The sequence below is a fragment of the Osmia bicornis genome, chromosome 14 (assembly GCF_907164935.1).
Source record: "Osmia bicornis bicornis chromosome 14, iOsmBic2.1, whole genome shotgun sequence".
Lineage (NCBI taxonomy): Eukaryota > Metazoa > Arthropoda > Insecta > Hymenoptera > Megachilidae > Osmia > Osmia bicornis.
In genome coordinates this window covers 1,670,984-1,688,013 of record NC_060229.1, presented here as the reverse complement: position 1 = coordinate 1,688,013, position 17,030 = coordinate 1,670,984, and the positions used below count along the sequence as shown (strand labels likewise).

At 37.1% G+C, this 17,030-nt stretch overlaps 1 protein-coding gene across 1 annotated transcript; it reads right to left on the bottom strand.

Moving 5' to 3' along the window:
- Window positions 1-44: 44 nt before the first annotated feature.
- On the bottom strand, window positions 45-10,208 carry LOC114872573 (UNC93-like protein). Its single transcript, XM_029179896.2, has 7 exons — window positions 10,036-10,208; window positions 6,130-6,745; window positions 5,128-5,414; window positions 2,820-3,045; window positions 1,470-1,629; window positions 1,132-1,399; window positions 45-747 (listed from the first exon to the last, which is right to left on the bottom strand). The coding sequence occupies exons 2-7, from the start codon at window positions 6,390-6,392 to the stop codon at window positions 476-478; spliced, it is 1,476 nt and encodes a 491-aa protein (XP_029035729.1). The 5' UTR covers window positions 6,393-6,745; window positions 10,036-10,208; the 3' UTR covers window positions 45-475.
- Between the last annotated feature and the right edge of the window lie 6,822 nt (window positions 10,209-17,030).

Below are 17,030 nucleotides of genomic sequence, written 5' to 3'. Positions count from 1 at the left end.
GCGAAAAAAATACCTGTGTAAAATCTAGTAGGTGTCCACAAGAATAAAATAAAAACATATATTGTGGTACAAATCACACAACAATGATCGTACCTTCAGGTCCTGACTGCGCCTCCAACCGAACTCTTTCTGTACATATAATTTTGATATGCATCTGATTTATGTATGATTTCTATGTATATCGCAATTATATACATATATATATAATTTACATGATCCTACAACGAGAGTTTTTCGAATAACTTCGTTAAATTATTGTTGAATTAAAATGATACTCTTTAGGTGTTTCGTTTATGCTATCCTCTGGATCAATCTTTAAATTTTTTCAACCCCTTTGACTCGACATACAAATTTTCCTACGTTATTTATATAATTGAAATCGTAGATTGATCTTAAGAAGATTTATCATAATCACATTAGAGCTCACATAATTTTTTTTTTTTAGTACTCAAGAAGATTTGTCAGCTCGATAGCTTCAAAGTTTCGACGTGTCATTTACTTCCCCATTCGCGACCAATTCAAAGTCCGGTTTGGATTCCGGGATCGCTCTGGAAGCTTTCCCAGACCATTCGATCAGACCATAACCGATCATTCCGAGACCCAAGATCCCCATAAGGCAGTAGAGTTTCGTATGAGTGCACAGGTAAGGACTATACGCGTACGTGATCACCGAACCCGTAGATTCCCATAGACGGAAGTTCGAGAAGGCTGCTTCCTCCTTCCCTGGGAATAGCAGTCCGGACAAAGCTGTAAATGAAGAAGGTTCAAATTTTTTTATTAATCAAATTTTGTTTAATTTCATATTTTATATATCTAGCTGCATTTTGAAAATAATGCATTGCTGCCATCTGACAGTGACTGAAGAGATTATTGCAACAAATAAATGAATTTTCACTGCACTGGCGCTACTGAAACGTTCCCCAGGCACAATATAATTTTAACAACAAAGGGTTAGAATAAAAAATGTACAAAATTGTAATTTGTGAACTATGTAACTCTATCGAACCGTTTAAGGGTAGTATTGTTTTAAAAAAATAAATGTTTAGGTCTGCTAGTTTCACCGTTTGCCAGGAGATGGTGGAAGCGGTATTGATTTCAAAGCGCGTTTATATGAAATCAAAAGATACGTACCATTAACTTGTACCAGCCACATGGCATCGCAGAGACCCCATAATCCAGACATCAGGAAGAACATATAGTTATGTTCTGGAGTCGGTTTCCATCGCAATAAGAAAACGAAAATTCCAACGTGAAGAAAGAAGGCGAATATCATTAGAGGCCTTCTTCCTGTTAATTTCATTATAGATCCTGCGCCTAATGCAGCTATGGCATTCGTCACCCCGAAGCATATCATCACGAAACCGATGTTGCTGATTCCCCATGCACAGGACACGAAGGACTTGAAGAAATCGATAGAAATTGTTACAAAATAATTGATAAGAAATTGGAGGATGAACGTGGACACTCACTGCATTGTAATCAGCGAACAAAAACGCTTGTTCAGCTCCTATGAATATTATTATTGGTAATATTAATAGTTGGTTCTTCTCTTTCAGGAGCTTCAGTGTCACCGCTAGCAGCTTGAATCCTGATAGTCCTGTTGCCGAACCTGATCTTCCTTTGTTGTATCTGAAGAAACGCGGAATTCGAGTTAAATTCAGATGCTCGATTTAAAATGAACATCTCGTAAAGAATGGAAGTATCGTTCATTTTTATCTCTCATAACATCTTGTACAAAATATCGATACGCAATTAATGTTATCCGGTTACGAACGAATCAATATTAATGCTTCGCTATAAAACATCCACCGTACGGATTTCCAAAGATTTCTTTCCGATTGCGTTGATCGTCAGAGCAAACCGATCGTAATTCTTCGAAGAGAAACAATACCCGCGGTATCCTGCAGTCGCGATTTAATGTCCTATCAATTCTGGACTCGAGGATACATCTGGATGTACTCGAAATGTTTACGGCAAACGGGACAATAACGTTCTGCTTCGGTTGCAAGTCGATCCTATCAATACGCCCACACTTAGCCGATTCACGATCACGCGAATATGTATTTTTTCGAGTGAGACTCAGCGTTTCGTACATACCCATTCGTTTCTATGCAACTGAAATTTTCATACGCGATATCGTTTTCCAATAACTCGCTGATGAGACTGATTTTCGTAACGCGAATACTGAAAGCAGCTTCCATATAAAATCATACACGTTTTCTTCGAAGGTTTTATAGGAGTATTGTCAATAATGTTACTGGCAGAAATTGAATACGATTTTTGGATATTTCAGACGTGTATGCATTATTGGATATGGTTGTAGGTTTATATTAGGGTCGTTTATTCGAATTGGAATAACAAGTTTGTAATTCATGATTGAAATAGTTTTGAATTTTACAACTTTACACTCTGTACTTCCGAATATTCTGAATCTATAGTAACTTCTCACCCTATATCCTTAAACTTTGCTGTTACTGAACTTCGAGACCTTCTAACTTTGAATTCGATGGTTTCCGGGCACAACAGACTGGATTCAGTTTATAAAACTTGATACTCTTATGATATTATAATATCAAAATATAATGCAATTATAAATACAAATATTTATTTCTTCCATTAAGCTTTAATTACGAACTGCATCGATCCCACGGTTCCAATATAAAGTAACGTAGTTTTACGACATCATATCGAGTGGAATACCAATTAACTAAGCTTCGACTAATTGCCAGAACTACAATCAATTATTGAATTCCATCAATTTGATGGTCAATTTATTTCTGATCGCAAAATTCCATTGATTTAATGGTTAATTTATTTACCTTGAAAGAGAATCGACACCAAATGTGACTATCAAAGAGGCGACAATCATGCAGCATAAATAGATGCCGGAAATTAGATGAATTCTTTCTTCCGATGGCCTCTCTAATTTTGGGCTGTCGGTGGTGTTGGAGGTGGCACCACAAAAATTAGCGCCACATACTTCCATTACAATACTGCTGTTTAATGTTGTGTTTACTGGTACAGAATCCATCCCATAAGAAAGAACTGCAGACATAAATAATTGATAACAATAATATATTTGAAGAAAGAAAATAAATTCTGCAAAAGCGAATGATATCTGCTGCAGAATAAATTGGCTTTCCCTCGTAACGAGAAGAGCCTGTTACTCCAGTTGCAATTTGATAAATTCATTAAACTTTTTGACTTCATTGAATGTCAAAAATACAGCGAATATAAAGTCAACCTCTGTAGGATTAAAATTCAAATTCCGAACTCGTTAGAGAACTTGTTCAATTAAGCTAAAAGCAGCTCAGCGCTAATTTCTGAAACGACTGTTTCCAGTACACTTCAACTACAAAGTTACATTTTTTATGTCGGGAAAAAATTCAAAATTCCCCTCGTATTTTATAGAACCTCCGTAAATTGAAAAGTTTTTGCGAAAAGGAATAGTTAGAAACAGCTTCGATCAAACGTGGCAATATTTTTACGTTAATCATGCAAAGTTAAAAAAAGAATTTATTCGATAAACAAAAGATCCGAACGTCGTAATACGATTATTCGAATCTTCTTCTGTGGATCAGGATCCGTTTCCAAGGGGCGAAGAATTACTGGCCCGATTTTCTCCATTGTGCTCGGAGATTCTAATGAGATGTCGGAAAGTTTTTAAAGTGGAAGTCTACGCTCGAATTTCCCGATCATCCCGGTGGTCTTTGCTTTCCCGTTTAGCATAACAATGCCTCGGCGTTCCGCGATTTCGCGTTGTATCGGGGAAACGCTAAAAGTTTCGGAATCTTGGAATTCCGCCCTTCCATTCAGAATGGCTCATAAATAAACTGGAACAGACTGTCATCCCCCATGAGAGTCGATAGAGAAGTACACCAATCCGTGGTGTCGTTAAAACTCTTGAAGAACGTGGGTTACGACACCCCCTGATGTTTTTATACTCCTTCGATCACTTATTTCTTCGGTTTACGATTGCCCGGGATAAAGAAGGTTTATATCGACGCGTGTGGAATAACACAGATTCCGTGGCATCGAATACGAGCAATCTTATCAAATGTTGAACACGTTTACCGAATTTGGAAAAAGAGGGTAAAAAGGGATTATAATAATTATTGATATTACAAAGGAGTGTCTTAATAATTATGGATAGCATTGGGAGATTCGCCCTTTTATTTTTCTCACTTTCTGTCATTTTTCAAACGAACGGTTTCATCAGAAGCCCCAAAATGTCAACAATTTAGTCAGGAATTATAAAATAACCGTGACATATAGCCTCGGAGGTTTACAGAGTACGCAGGCTTGTCGTCGAAGGCGCGAAAGCAAAGTACCAGCAGCGAGGTTCGCCGTGTCTAGCTAATTAATTAATTTTTCCCTCTAAAACACGGTCACGAGGATTTTTCACTCTCTGACGGAGAAAAATTGTACGCCGGCTAGCTCCTGGCGTCACTTTATCACCTTTATACCGTCCGCGTTGTTTGATCGTTCTATTTTGACGATAAAGTTCACCCCCTCGGCCGTTCCATTTCAAATTCGCTAGGAAACACGCTCGACACTGTTCCCCATTACGGCAAATTGCATCGCAATTAAAGCTTTTATTTCCTTGTCTGTTGAAGGGCGGCGCGCAAACCGTGCCGAGCAAGCTTCAGGATAAGAGGAGAGAAAAAAACAGAAGGTAGTTGGAAGTTGAAGGGAAAGGTAGGAGAGCCATGAAGACTTTTACTACTTTCACGTCAAAGCATTTCAACGGAGACCGGTTAAGGGAGATTAAATTGAGTTCGTTAAAGTCGCTAACGATTTACAATGAAATACAGTTTATCGTGATAAAAAGTGTCCAATCCTGTTGTCGATTATTCATATACTCAATCGAATTCCAGAGGAACCTGAAGAGACTCTCATTTGGGGATTGGAAATTTTATTTAAACATTTATTAAACACAAGATTCTCTTGAAAATTCCAAAATTACTTTGAGACAATTCTACAATTTTTTGTTTCCAGAGATGAGGTAGAATATCGATAACGATAAAAAAAGTTTCAATCGATCAAACTTTTGATAGAAAAATGAAAAATTTCGACATCTCTTTGTTCGAACCTGTTACCAACAAAAAATGAGGTGATTATACGTACCTGCCGAAGATATAAGGTTGCCCCAGACCTGTGCCATCTGGTAGAACATGAAGAACAGGCCGAAAAACCTGGTGACGAGCACATCTGCAGCAACATCCGACAAAGTGGCGTAAGCTTCCGCTGCGACGGTCAAATAAGTGCACTTGGCGCACCAAAGTGGTCCGGCACCGATGCCAACCATCAATCCAGCTGGGATCATCGTGTAAAATTTTGGGTAAAATTGAGCTGCCATAAACGGCACGTAAGTCAAGATAGACAAAGATATCGTCCATTTACAACCCAACCAGCTGCAACGAAAACCGATGGGATAACATCACTTTATGCTTGTATTCTGCTTCAACTTTGACCTACTTTTTCCGAGGTTTCCCTGCAATTTTTCTCTTTAACATTTCTCCTTTCGCTGCTTTCGCAGTACGTACATGCATTCAATGAACGTAATTCGTTAAATACGTTCCAATGCTTTATTCAAATTAACTCTTTCAGCAATTTCTGATGATTATAACGGCTATTAAAAATCTTAATTAGTGTAATTGGGAATTTAATCCGAGAAATTTTTTTTGCACACGAAAGGATAAAAAATTTTTATGATTTGAAAAAAGGATCGTAAAGTTTCAATGGATTAATCATCAGTAATTGTGATTTCCGAAATGCTTCTTTTCCCAGAGAAGAAAACAAATAGACTATTTTCATTTCATGCCACGGCTCTCCCGTTTTGCTCGGGCTCGAGATGAAACTCGAGGCGGGGGATTAAAAAATACAAAAGATAAATGCTGGTCGACTGCTTGACCCTTTTTGGGTAAACAGGTCACGCGCGCTTGAATACAATGCCGTGAAAGGGAAGCGGAAAGGCGCGCTCTCGTGATTCGCGCCCTCTTCTAAATACGTTGCTACTTCTTAATGGCTTCATGGTGTCTGCGAGTACAAATTTCAAGTCTCCTCGAAGAAAAAATGTGTCTTTCGCAAAATATTTCACTTTAATTTTCAACATTTCACACGACTTACCTTATGACCAAAGTTGGCAGAAAAATGTTGCTAAAAATCAGACTGCCATAAATGGAGGCCAAGGTGAAGGTCCCCAAGGAATCATCGGCGTTGATGGAACTCTGGAGGTTCGTCGCCCCCATGAACGCGGTAAAGTTCACCATAAACGCGGTTCCAATCACCAAAACGTTCCTCGTTATTCGCCATCGTTCCGAAGGCTTGAACTGATTATCAGGCTTCACTTTCACAAAGTGTTTCAAGGTATCCGTCTTCTCCGGTACCATGATTTATTATTAATTACGAAATATTTCTGTTTAGAAATCGCGCGATGCTTCCGTACGTCCGCACAGCTGATGGACTCGTAAAAAAGTCGTGTTTAGAGGAGAGAGGTGACACGCACAGAGAAACATGGAGGGTCTAGCGATGGATGATGAGATTTATTGGCAGCTTGATTGAAATATTGCCGAGATACGACCGATGCTTCGCTTATCAATGACTCTTACAAGAGGGATAGTTTAACGATACTCCTGCAATGTTTGCAAAATTGCTTGGATATGTCGACGTGTACCCGGAAGCGACGTTGATTTCATAATTAATGGCTGAAATGCTGATGGAGCGCGGTGTTTCATTCGGTACTCTGCAACAGACATTTATGAATTTATTAAAAACAGATGGAGATCGTATAGCGAAGGCGTTTAAAAATTTCAGAATTTTAATTTTCTAACGTTCTATGATTACGCCAATATAATCATTGTTCTAACGCGTTCATTTTCACAGTAACGATTAACGCGTTAATTAAATTGAATTAAATGTCGCTCATCGACCACCACAATGACGTAATCAGAAACGAGCGGGAAGAACGGGGTAGAATCATGCAAACAGCCCATTTAAATCTGTATTCGATTTCATGAAAGAGTCGACGAGAAAGCAAGAGAAACCGAATGGTAATTAACGGTTTAGCTGTGGAATTACACTCGAAGACTATCGGATACCCCGTGTCCGATGTTCCGCACGTTTGTATTTGACGTTTAATCATTTGTACCGCTTGTCGATTGTCGTCAGCCCTTTGTCAAGGTAAACTTTAACGACCTATAATTCTCTTAGCGGCCATTACCTACCAGTAATGTTACACTTGCGTGATGGTTTGACCTGCATAAGATAACCGATCTGTGCACGTTCCACTGATGGAACAAACGTGCTTTAGTCTCTCGCAGAGACACAAAGGACACTGGTGCCGTAGGTGGAGGCAGAGAAATGTTCATTAGAAGGTATGGTTAGATGACGATGGTTTCTGATAGTATTTTTTATGCTGAACAAAAAATTGTGCCAAAGGTATCTATAGCTTTCATTATTGCAAATGATCAAACATTAAAAATCTTGTAGAATTTATCGACTCTTACAATTTTCTGTTGCAAAATTATTCATTTTCAAATTGCAATTATTATTCGATAGAACCAGGAAATGTATGAATACGCGACAGCTGTAATTGAAATAATTAACATTACCCTCATGATCCCTCGACTTTTGTCAGTCGTATAAAACCACGGGCACGTTCGATCGAATTAATAAATCGTGTATACGTGCGGACAGGCTGAATGTTCGCATTGAAGCTCCGTAGAAAACCTTCAGCTCGTATTTCACTGGGAACAGACTTAAAAATTGCAACGGAGGAAACGGAAACGAGCCCGGGGAGAGAAAGACGTACGATCATAAAAACAAGAACAGTCGGTGAAGTCGAAGAGAGTGAGAACCAGAGGAAACGGAAGGTTGCACTGATATTGACCAGGTCTCAACGAATTCCTTCGAAGATTTATCACTTGGCTGGGAAAAGGAATGGAGCAATGATAGAGTCTGATAAAGCGAGAACACGGAATCATAGATAAATCACAATGTAAATTCATTGACACGAAATACTTGTCAGCGAGTTTTCAGTTAGATTTCAGCGAGAAGTTTCGCGGATGCGCGATGTACAGGACGGTTTTTCGACCCGGTGATTGATATGAAAGATCGGGGAAGGAATGCTAAAAGCACATACCAATGGCAGACGTTGAAAAATGGACGATAGACGGGAGAAGAGAAATGAAGGAGTCCCGAAAGAAACGAGAAACGTGTAAAACAACCGCTGGCCCCGAAGGAGGTTCCGTTAACTCGGTTAAGAATAATGTCTGCCTCTGACTTCGGCCAATTTGTAAGTAATTTTAAACACGTATCGCTTCGATCAACCAGCTTAGTTCCTGTCTGACGATGCTTTCCTTTGAGATATTACAAATGAAACGATTCTCAACCGATTCCTTATTCTCTGCACGACACTTGGTCTTTTAGGAAAATTAATTAAAAACGGTATCTGCTTCCCGTTCGATGAGACTCCGCATCGGGCAAGTGGCATCATTATTCTCAGATGAATATTGAATCATAGCAATTGCTATCGCGTCACTGCCATTGCACAAACAGAAAGACAGAGTTATTGTTTGACGTGAAATCTCTGGAATACACGCGTAGAGAAACCTATGTATATTTGTTTCGGTGTTGCAACATCAAAACCCGTTGAATATGTATGCTCGCACCTATAGAAGCTGTACCATTTACATGATTCCAGGAGACGATTTCAAGGTGAACAGTTGCAGAAACGGTATGAATTTGAGCAGAAATCAAGTTCCGCGGATATTAACCAGCCGTGGGATTCAGGAGGAATTTATTGAATTAATTTGCGAATAAAGCGGAATCTGATTACGTTTCCGTTCTACCGATGCTCCTGGAGCAATATAAATTTTAATCATGGGTAATTGTTATTAAATATTTTCATCTCAATTCCGTATTACTATTGCGAAGGTAAAATGTCGATCGTAATTAAACGCTCCTTCTGGAGTTGATTCGATTTGATGTTTCTAATGACTCGTGACCGATGCGAAAGAAACTACTAACGAAGGGTCGAGTTTGTCTCCATCGAAGCGAAATCACGAAACGACGTTTCCTCGCTTAAGGTAGGCGGTCAATTGAGATAACGGACGTTGCACTTTCACCGGTGGAAAAATTAACTAACGAGACGGACCTTGAGGCACGAACGCTTTAACATGAAAAGGTCGTTAGATAATATTGTCGTTAGATAATATTGAATACATGCATACATCATCGGTGCCAATCGGTATCGAGACGTACGACTGTTTCGAATCATTCGTCCTTGAAGATCGGTATCTTTGCTCCTTTCACGAGGTCCGATCGAACTGGATACATTTTCAATTCCAACCACGAAGAAGGAAAATTGCCTAACTACCATTTGATCACGCAATTAACGCGTTCGTTGTCGTGACTCGGGTTTCGCGTGAAAGACCGCAGTCACGCGTGTTCGACGAACCATGAAGACATTTCACATCTTATAATTATTTTACCGAATGGAATTTCTAATATCGCCGACAACGCATCCGTTGATTATTTTGCAATAATTACGGTAATTGAAATTTCATCAAGGTATCAATTCAACCGGAGAGACATCGATAATCATCGACATGAAAATTACTGTTTCCCTCGACACGTGGTTCCAGACAACGGATTCCGTTCAGAGATTCATAGAATCGCGAGAAATTAACATAACCAGATCCCGTGGAAACGGAGATGCCATATCGGCGTTTATTGGAAACTTCATTCCCCATCTGATTGTGTCTCCATTTCATTAGAATATCTCGCTGAAATCGAAACGTCTCCCGGGTTGCTTCCTTTGATAGGGTTTCCAGCCAACATTTTCTCGAAGTTGCATAATTGTTATACGGAGCATCGAATCAACGATCAAGTAGGAACAAACTGACTAAAAAATTTCATTATTACCGTGACAAACAATTTTTTGCTCGATGAAATCGATCACCTTTGAAACTACCATACACCTCTTAAAATAATATCTCGTTACCTGATGTTCTCAGAAAGCCGTACACTCACCTTACAAAGCTAATTACCGTCGGTTCAACGTTGTTTGAAGAAGGGTTAATTATGTAAAAGCAAACTCAACCGGCGATAATTATTCGGGGAATTAACTGATGAGAACCGATAGTAATGAAATTCTATTTTTTTTTCAGAATCGAGAGGCGCGAACTGCAACGAACGAAATCACACTGACCGAAGAAGAAAGACCGCGGTCAAAACATCCTGTTCCGCCCCACCAGTGTCATTTCTGTCGCGAGAGGATACGCGAGTAGAGGGATTTCGATGCTTATCGAAGCGAGAACGGCTGTTGCTACTTCGGCTGCGCCTTGATCTTGGATTTAGTTTGCTGCCTTTCCGGTATCCGCTTCAAATCGAAAGGGTATGGTATAATTTCGAAAGGTAACAGCCTTGAACTTCCACTTTGAATTGTAATAGCTATTGGTTAACCAACTGTTTTTACAAATTTACAAAAAATGCCACCTTTCTGCAAATGAAACCATCGTGTGTAATAACCGTGATTTCATTATTCATTTTAACGACGACAGTGTATCACTTTAATTAGGCTCTCTGGTTTAAACGCAGAAACTTATAGACTTTCGTACAAATCGAGTTGTGATGTAAGTGTTGCGGTTATAAGATATTTATCGACTGTTTCCCAACCTATTAATTATGAAAGATTCGCGAACGATTATTGCAATTATCATAGTAAACGTTGTGTATTTAAAAACACATCCTCTTTTATTATGGAACAGGCTGTGTCTGCAGTATGTTATAAAACGCCGTTATTATAACTGTTTGTAGCTTGTTACAAGATTATACCTCTTGGTAATTTAATGACGTATCTGTAACAAAACTGCAGAACACTTTGTGTCTCACTATTAATCAATTATATCCAATAATAGATGGGAAATAATTTGAAAGAAAAATCATTAAATTGTTGCCCCTGTAAGTATGTTGCGATAAAATGATAAACGGAACGATTGAACGTACCGCTAATTAATTAACGTTACGCAACATCGATCGGCGAAACCGTGAGCAAGGAAACCGTATCGAATGTCGGAACTTTAATCGTGTCCATTAATCTTTGGAATTAATTACGGAAGCTCCTTCGTTTTTGTTTGTAAAAAAAATCCCTCTTCGCAGAATACTTTTAAACCATTCTGACTTGATTTATCTATGTTCCTTGCGAAAAGGTCGCTTTTATTTCCAACGCCTTTTTTCCAAGAGAAGCAATTTGTAATTGGTAAAAAGGGAAATTCTAATTAATCGCTTTGAAACAGTTGACAGAAATAATTGCAGCTTTTGAATTTAATGATAGGGAGGAAATTCACAGTTCTTTTAGTTTGGCCAGAATATAGTCTTACTCAAAAGTATTAAACGCGAGAGTAAATAAATAATTTACCGCTTTCGTAATCATGTTCTCTTAATTATTTGCTGTACCTGTAATACAGAAAAGTACACGTTAACTTTGATCTCGTGCCGCTACTATTGCAATAGTACTAAAACATCATAAATAATCCAGATAAGTACGATGTTAGTTGGGCGGTAGATAATATACACTGAATTATGTTTGTTCTTCACGTTGCAAATTTCCTTGAACGATAATCGCGATGTTTTATTTAACGTCCAGTATCAACCTGGTCGTCGAGTACAATGCAATAATCCTGCACGTCGTTTATTATCATGTCCCGTTCAATTAGTTTCTTCATTTATTGATTTTCTTATAACGTTGATTGCACAACGATAATATTTGTTCAATAAAACAGCAATTAATGCTTGTTAAAATCGAGGACTCGTTTGCTGGATTATTCTATTTTATTGGGGACAATTGCAGGGAAATTTGAAAAAAAAAACAAATCGTTTATTGGTGGATGAAGCAATAAATTTTTATGAGGGCAAACAAAGCTTTCAAAACAACAGATTTCAGGCATTTTATTTGAAATTATAAAAATTAGTAACCTACTATTGGTGGAATATCATCCATTATTTATTTATTTTTAATTCATCTAGCTTTAATACTAAATAATCTTAGAACTGATTAGCTAACTCAGTTTCAGAATTATCTGACCATCCATGGGAAGCATTAGCAGCTGCATCAAATCCATACTCGCTACAGTTAATTACTCGATGACGTTGATAGATGTGTCTTTGATATGTTAAGTACCATATGACGGTATTAATGGCAATTAGGAAAGGATGAACAGTATCGAAACCGGAGCACTTCGTCACCAGGAAGGAATACTGGATTGATTCATTTTTAATCAGGAATTTATTGAACAAGAATTATGTGCTTAACGTACAAACGAAAATTACATATTACAATTGAATATAATAGAATGTGTAATCGAAAATGTCCGATCCTGTTGATAGATAACCAGCATCAATTAAATTTACAGGAGAAACATGTATTCCTATGGCTTTAACCTTTGAATTTCAACGCAGAACTATGAATGATACATGAAGAGATAAATTAGTTAACTTGAAATTCCCATACCCATCATTTTATGGACGGACTATATATCCTGCAATTTTCAACTTGGCAAGTTACGATACAATCAGTATCACTGAATAATTGCTGCTGATTAGCATTATTGAGATCAATTTGAATATACTTAATTCTCCTTTTCAGTTAGACTAATAATTACAGCCAAGACCAAATTGTTCATGATTAATTAATGCAGTACAATCATGAATTGTATAGTGGAATAATTTTACTATACAAGGTGAGTCTCCTAACATAAGGTTTTTCATTACCTTACCTTTTTAGTAAAATATTAGGGTCACGTTTAATTTTTTAAATGGAACATCTAATATTTTTTCTCAAATTAGGATAAATCATCAAATTTTGCGTAAAAAGATATTACACAAAGTGGTAGTTAAAATGAATAATTGCCGAGATATTTTTAAAACAAGTTTTACTTTAAATGGTGTTCGAAGTGCTGCACTTGCGTAACCGAATTATCAGTGAGCGAAGAATATTTTCTACTGTTTCTGTGGTAATTACAGCACATGCACTAATAATACGTTCTCGCATATCTTCCGCTGTCGTTGAAGGCTCGCGATAAACTTCATTTTTTAATTTTCTCTAAAGGAAATAATTGAGCTGCGTTAAATCTGGTAAGTGATCTGGCTGACCAATGTAAAAAATACACCTTGTATATAAGAAATTGAAATTGATGTCCAATGATCATTGCTGTCGCTAACTTTGTCAAAATGTCAGGAATAATTCTTTGATCTACTACCATATTTTTTCCACTTTTTTACCGGTGCTCTTACAAAATCCTCCTACACGAGTTTCGAATTCATGAACTTCATTAGCTGGAACAACCCTTAGCCTCGTAAAATGCTAATCCCTTGGAAGATAAATGCACCAGGCGACCAGGGTAATTTCGGATAACTTACGTAACCGGGGAAAAAAATTGATGGAACATTTAACACCTTCGACGTCCACGAAATATAAATTACAACTACGTTAATTCGGATTCTCACATGAACAGTCACGGTTTCAATAACCTTCGTCGGTATTAACAAATGGTGCTTCCTTTTTTCACTCTCGCCTGACGAAGGGTTATATATGATGCATAGATTCTGAAAAATCGAAAAACCATTTGTGACAGGTATTCTGCAGGCATTATGCAAATATCGGGTAGAAAAAATGGTACACTCGATCCTACTCTTTTCTTCTTTTTTTTTTTACTTTCCTCCTGCGGTAGTTTGCTCGGGGAAATAATTTTCCCATGAACGTTGATGTAAATTTATTTTACAAATGGTTTTTCGTAATTTACGTAAATGAAAGAAATTTGTCACTTGAAAAATCAATGTAGATAAATTTTTCGAAGCCGATGCTTGAACAAGAGACAATACACTTACTTGAAGTGTAGTGTGCTTGATTTTAACCGAGCTAGCAATTACGTGATTCCTCGATTAAGTAGCTTTGCTGTCGAGGCGAAAGAAACTTCTTAACAAGAAGGACCTTCGAATGAAGGAGTGTCAGAGAATTTCTTGGTCAGAAATTTTTCTACCCACGAAATACAGAGTATCTTCTTTCGTCTAAAAATATAGTAGTTTTCCCGGATGTATTTTTCATCGAGAATAAAAGAAAGTTTCTGTTGCTACCGATATTTGTCCGAAAGGACAATGTGGTTCTTTGTTATCTGTGGCTCAGTTTTTCTGCCGATATATTCACCATATTGATAGAATTCTTCTTAATAAACACTCTTATTTTATTTTGAAATATAGAATATTTATTTTGTAATTGAATATTTAAAGGATGTAAACTAATGGAATTCTCTTTAAACCCTCAGGAAGTTAGTAAACTTTTCCTGTAATATTATTGTTCGCAGTATATTATGTTAATTTGAAGTAGCTTCCTCTTTAATTTGCATTTTATAAAAGCTGTACAAAAATAATTTCTGTTACAACTTTACACTGGATGAAAGGTTTACCTTTATTTTCTACTTTTTTTTCCTCATAATTAGAATACTTGAGTAGCTTTTTTCATTTAAGCTGAGAGATCAATATTTATAATCTCGATCCCTCAGACCCGTCATTCATTCCACGTTCATCTGTGTGTACTTCGAGTGAGTCGGGAAAGTGGAACGTATCAACCCTTCCTTTAGAGGGATGAAATAAATCCCTCTGTCGGACGTGCCAAATTTCAAGTAACTGATCGTTATAAATACCCTTTTGTCCCTTGGACATCGATACGTATCGACGTTCAGAAATTACGTCACCGGTTCGTGAATGTTTTTAAAAAAATATCATTTAGGCATTGAAATTATTTAGAAATTACTTATATTTATTTTTAAGATACAAGCAGATTAAATATAATTTTAACAACGAAACGTCAAGCAGTAACATAATTTTTCATGAATTTTAAACAATTCCCACGTTTCCATTACCAGAAGCTGCTAGTTTTACATTCAAATCCTACATGCATACGCGAGCTTTGAAAAAAAAGTTATTTTCCCAGAGTGGAACAAAATTCATGTAATTTCAAGTTTACATCTCTGCTTGTTTTCGCGCTCGTGACATTTAAAAAATATATCTTGAGTTGCCAGAAGAAATAAGAAACAATTTGTCTGGATTTTCTTCCGTCTTTCAAGAAAAAAATCCCTGGCTCGTGTTTAACACTTTCATTCTCCTTTCTTATTATTTTTTCTTTATTCTACGAAAATCTGTTAACACGTTCACTGCTGCAGCGATAACAGCTGTGCTTGTCTGCGTCAAATATGCAATAAATTCTAAGTGGATTTTGAAATAATTTTAATTCCTGCCACTTTAGAAATATTACAACGCATCCTTTATTCATACCGCGTCGGTAGAATTATAAAATATTAAAAAATCTTCCTTTTCTCTCTTGGTGTACATTGGCAATGTGTCAGCTTATAAGTCTTCAATTAATATTCGTTAGTATAAATCGTTCATCAGTCACAGTAGTCAGATAAGAAAGGTGTTGAACAAATTCATCAAAGAATAAACGATGAAATCGAAGGGTGGTCGCGTGATTCGAATAAAAGAGGCAGGGATAGGTATGCTTCATTTTCCAGCCACGTATTTTGAAAACCATGGGAACTCGTAAGGGTATGTTTAAAATGTAATAGACGTCTTAACAACCGTGCGGGGCGTTAATAAAAAGCGGTGCGATTACATTTGACCATTGGGGACTCTGGTGCGTGACGAGTGGCCTCCTTTCATTCTTTATCGAAAGGAATTCCACGCTCTACGATATTACGAAATGAAAGGTGTACGCAGAAATAAAGAAATATTAGGAGTATATATTCAATAGGAAAACGATTGGGAAAAAATATAATAATTTTCTGAGTTCTTTATGATATTATTATTCCATGAAAATTAACGAAAAATTAATTTTCCATTCTAATATTTTATGTTTCTCTTGCGATGCATCAAACGTAATACATTTTTGTAATTTTCTCAGAATGGAAGTTTACAACTGAAGGCTCGTAAAGAGAAGGATATCTCAGTGGCTTATTTTACTTCGTACACCACAAAGTCGTGACCCGTCTAAATGTGAATAATTCAACGATAAAGAGCCATTTTCCGCTAATAATTGCGGACTGTGTTGCAAAATAATGCTTGATCTTAAACTTCTTACGAGAGAACATTGCGCAAACCAACTTCCAGAGAAGTTGTTCAACAGTTTTGCAGGGAAATTTGCATCCGGAAGCAACGAGCCTTCGCGAAAATGTGGCTTAAGGTAGCTTAAGCATTTCAACTTTGTTGCAATAGACACTCCGAGTATTTCTTTTTTAACATGCAACATTATTCGAGCATAACGAATCGTGTAATATTATTTAATATTCTAAACGCGTTTACAAATTTTCTAGAAATATTATTCTCAACAAAATTATCGTCAATATCCAAATTCAATCATAATCTGAATAATTTCTTTATCGAAATATTTACAGTAAGAAGAAGCTTACCATAATCTTCTTAAAAGAAATTTTTTTATTGGTTATTGAGAAACCAAATTAAATTGATGAACGGGGTACCAATATCTATTAAGGTTTATTTATATAGCTTTCAAATTAAGCCGGATAGTTAAGTGAAGATTCTGAAACATCCTTTATTTAAAAATTAGCTAAGTTATATTCTTTTAAAGAGAAGAAAAATTACAGACATTAAAGGTTTCTTTCGTTGAGGTAAATTATGAATAACCCATGATTTGTACAACAGGAAATATGTTAAAATTATGTCGGTCTGTATTTCTTCTGGAGGTCGGAAAGGCTGGAAATAAGCAACGATAAAATACGTTCCAAGAGAAATAAGCGTTCGGTAAAAGTTGCCTGAGGGGTTCGTTATCGTGTCAGAATTGTAAGAAAAGTTTCGAACAGCTATCCGTAGGAAAGAACCACGTGAAATTTCGAATGAAACACGCAGGTATGAAGCTCGTTCTCAATGCCACTTGCTACCGACGTTTTACCGGCTCTGCATTCGAAAGTTGAGCTCTTTTGCCACGTGGAAAGCCAGTAATGCAACTTCATTCGACC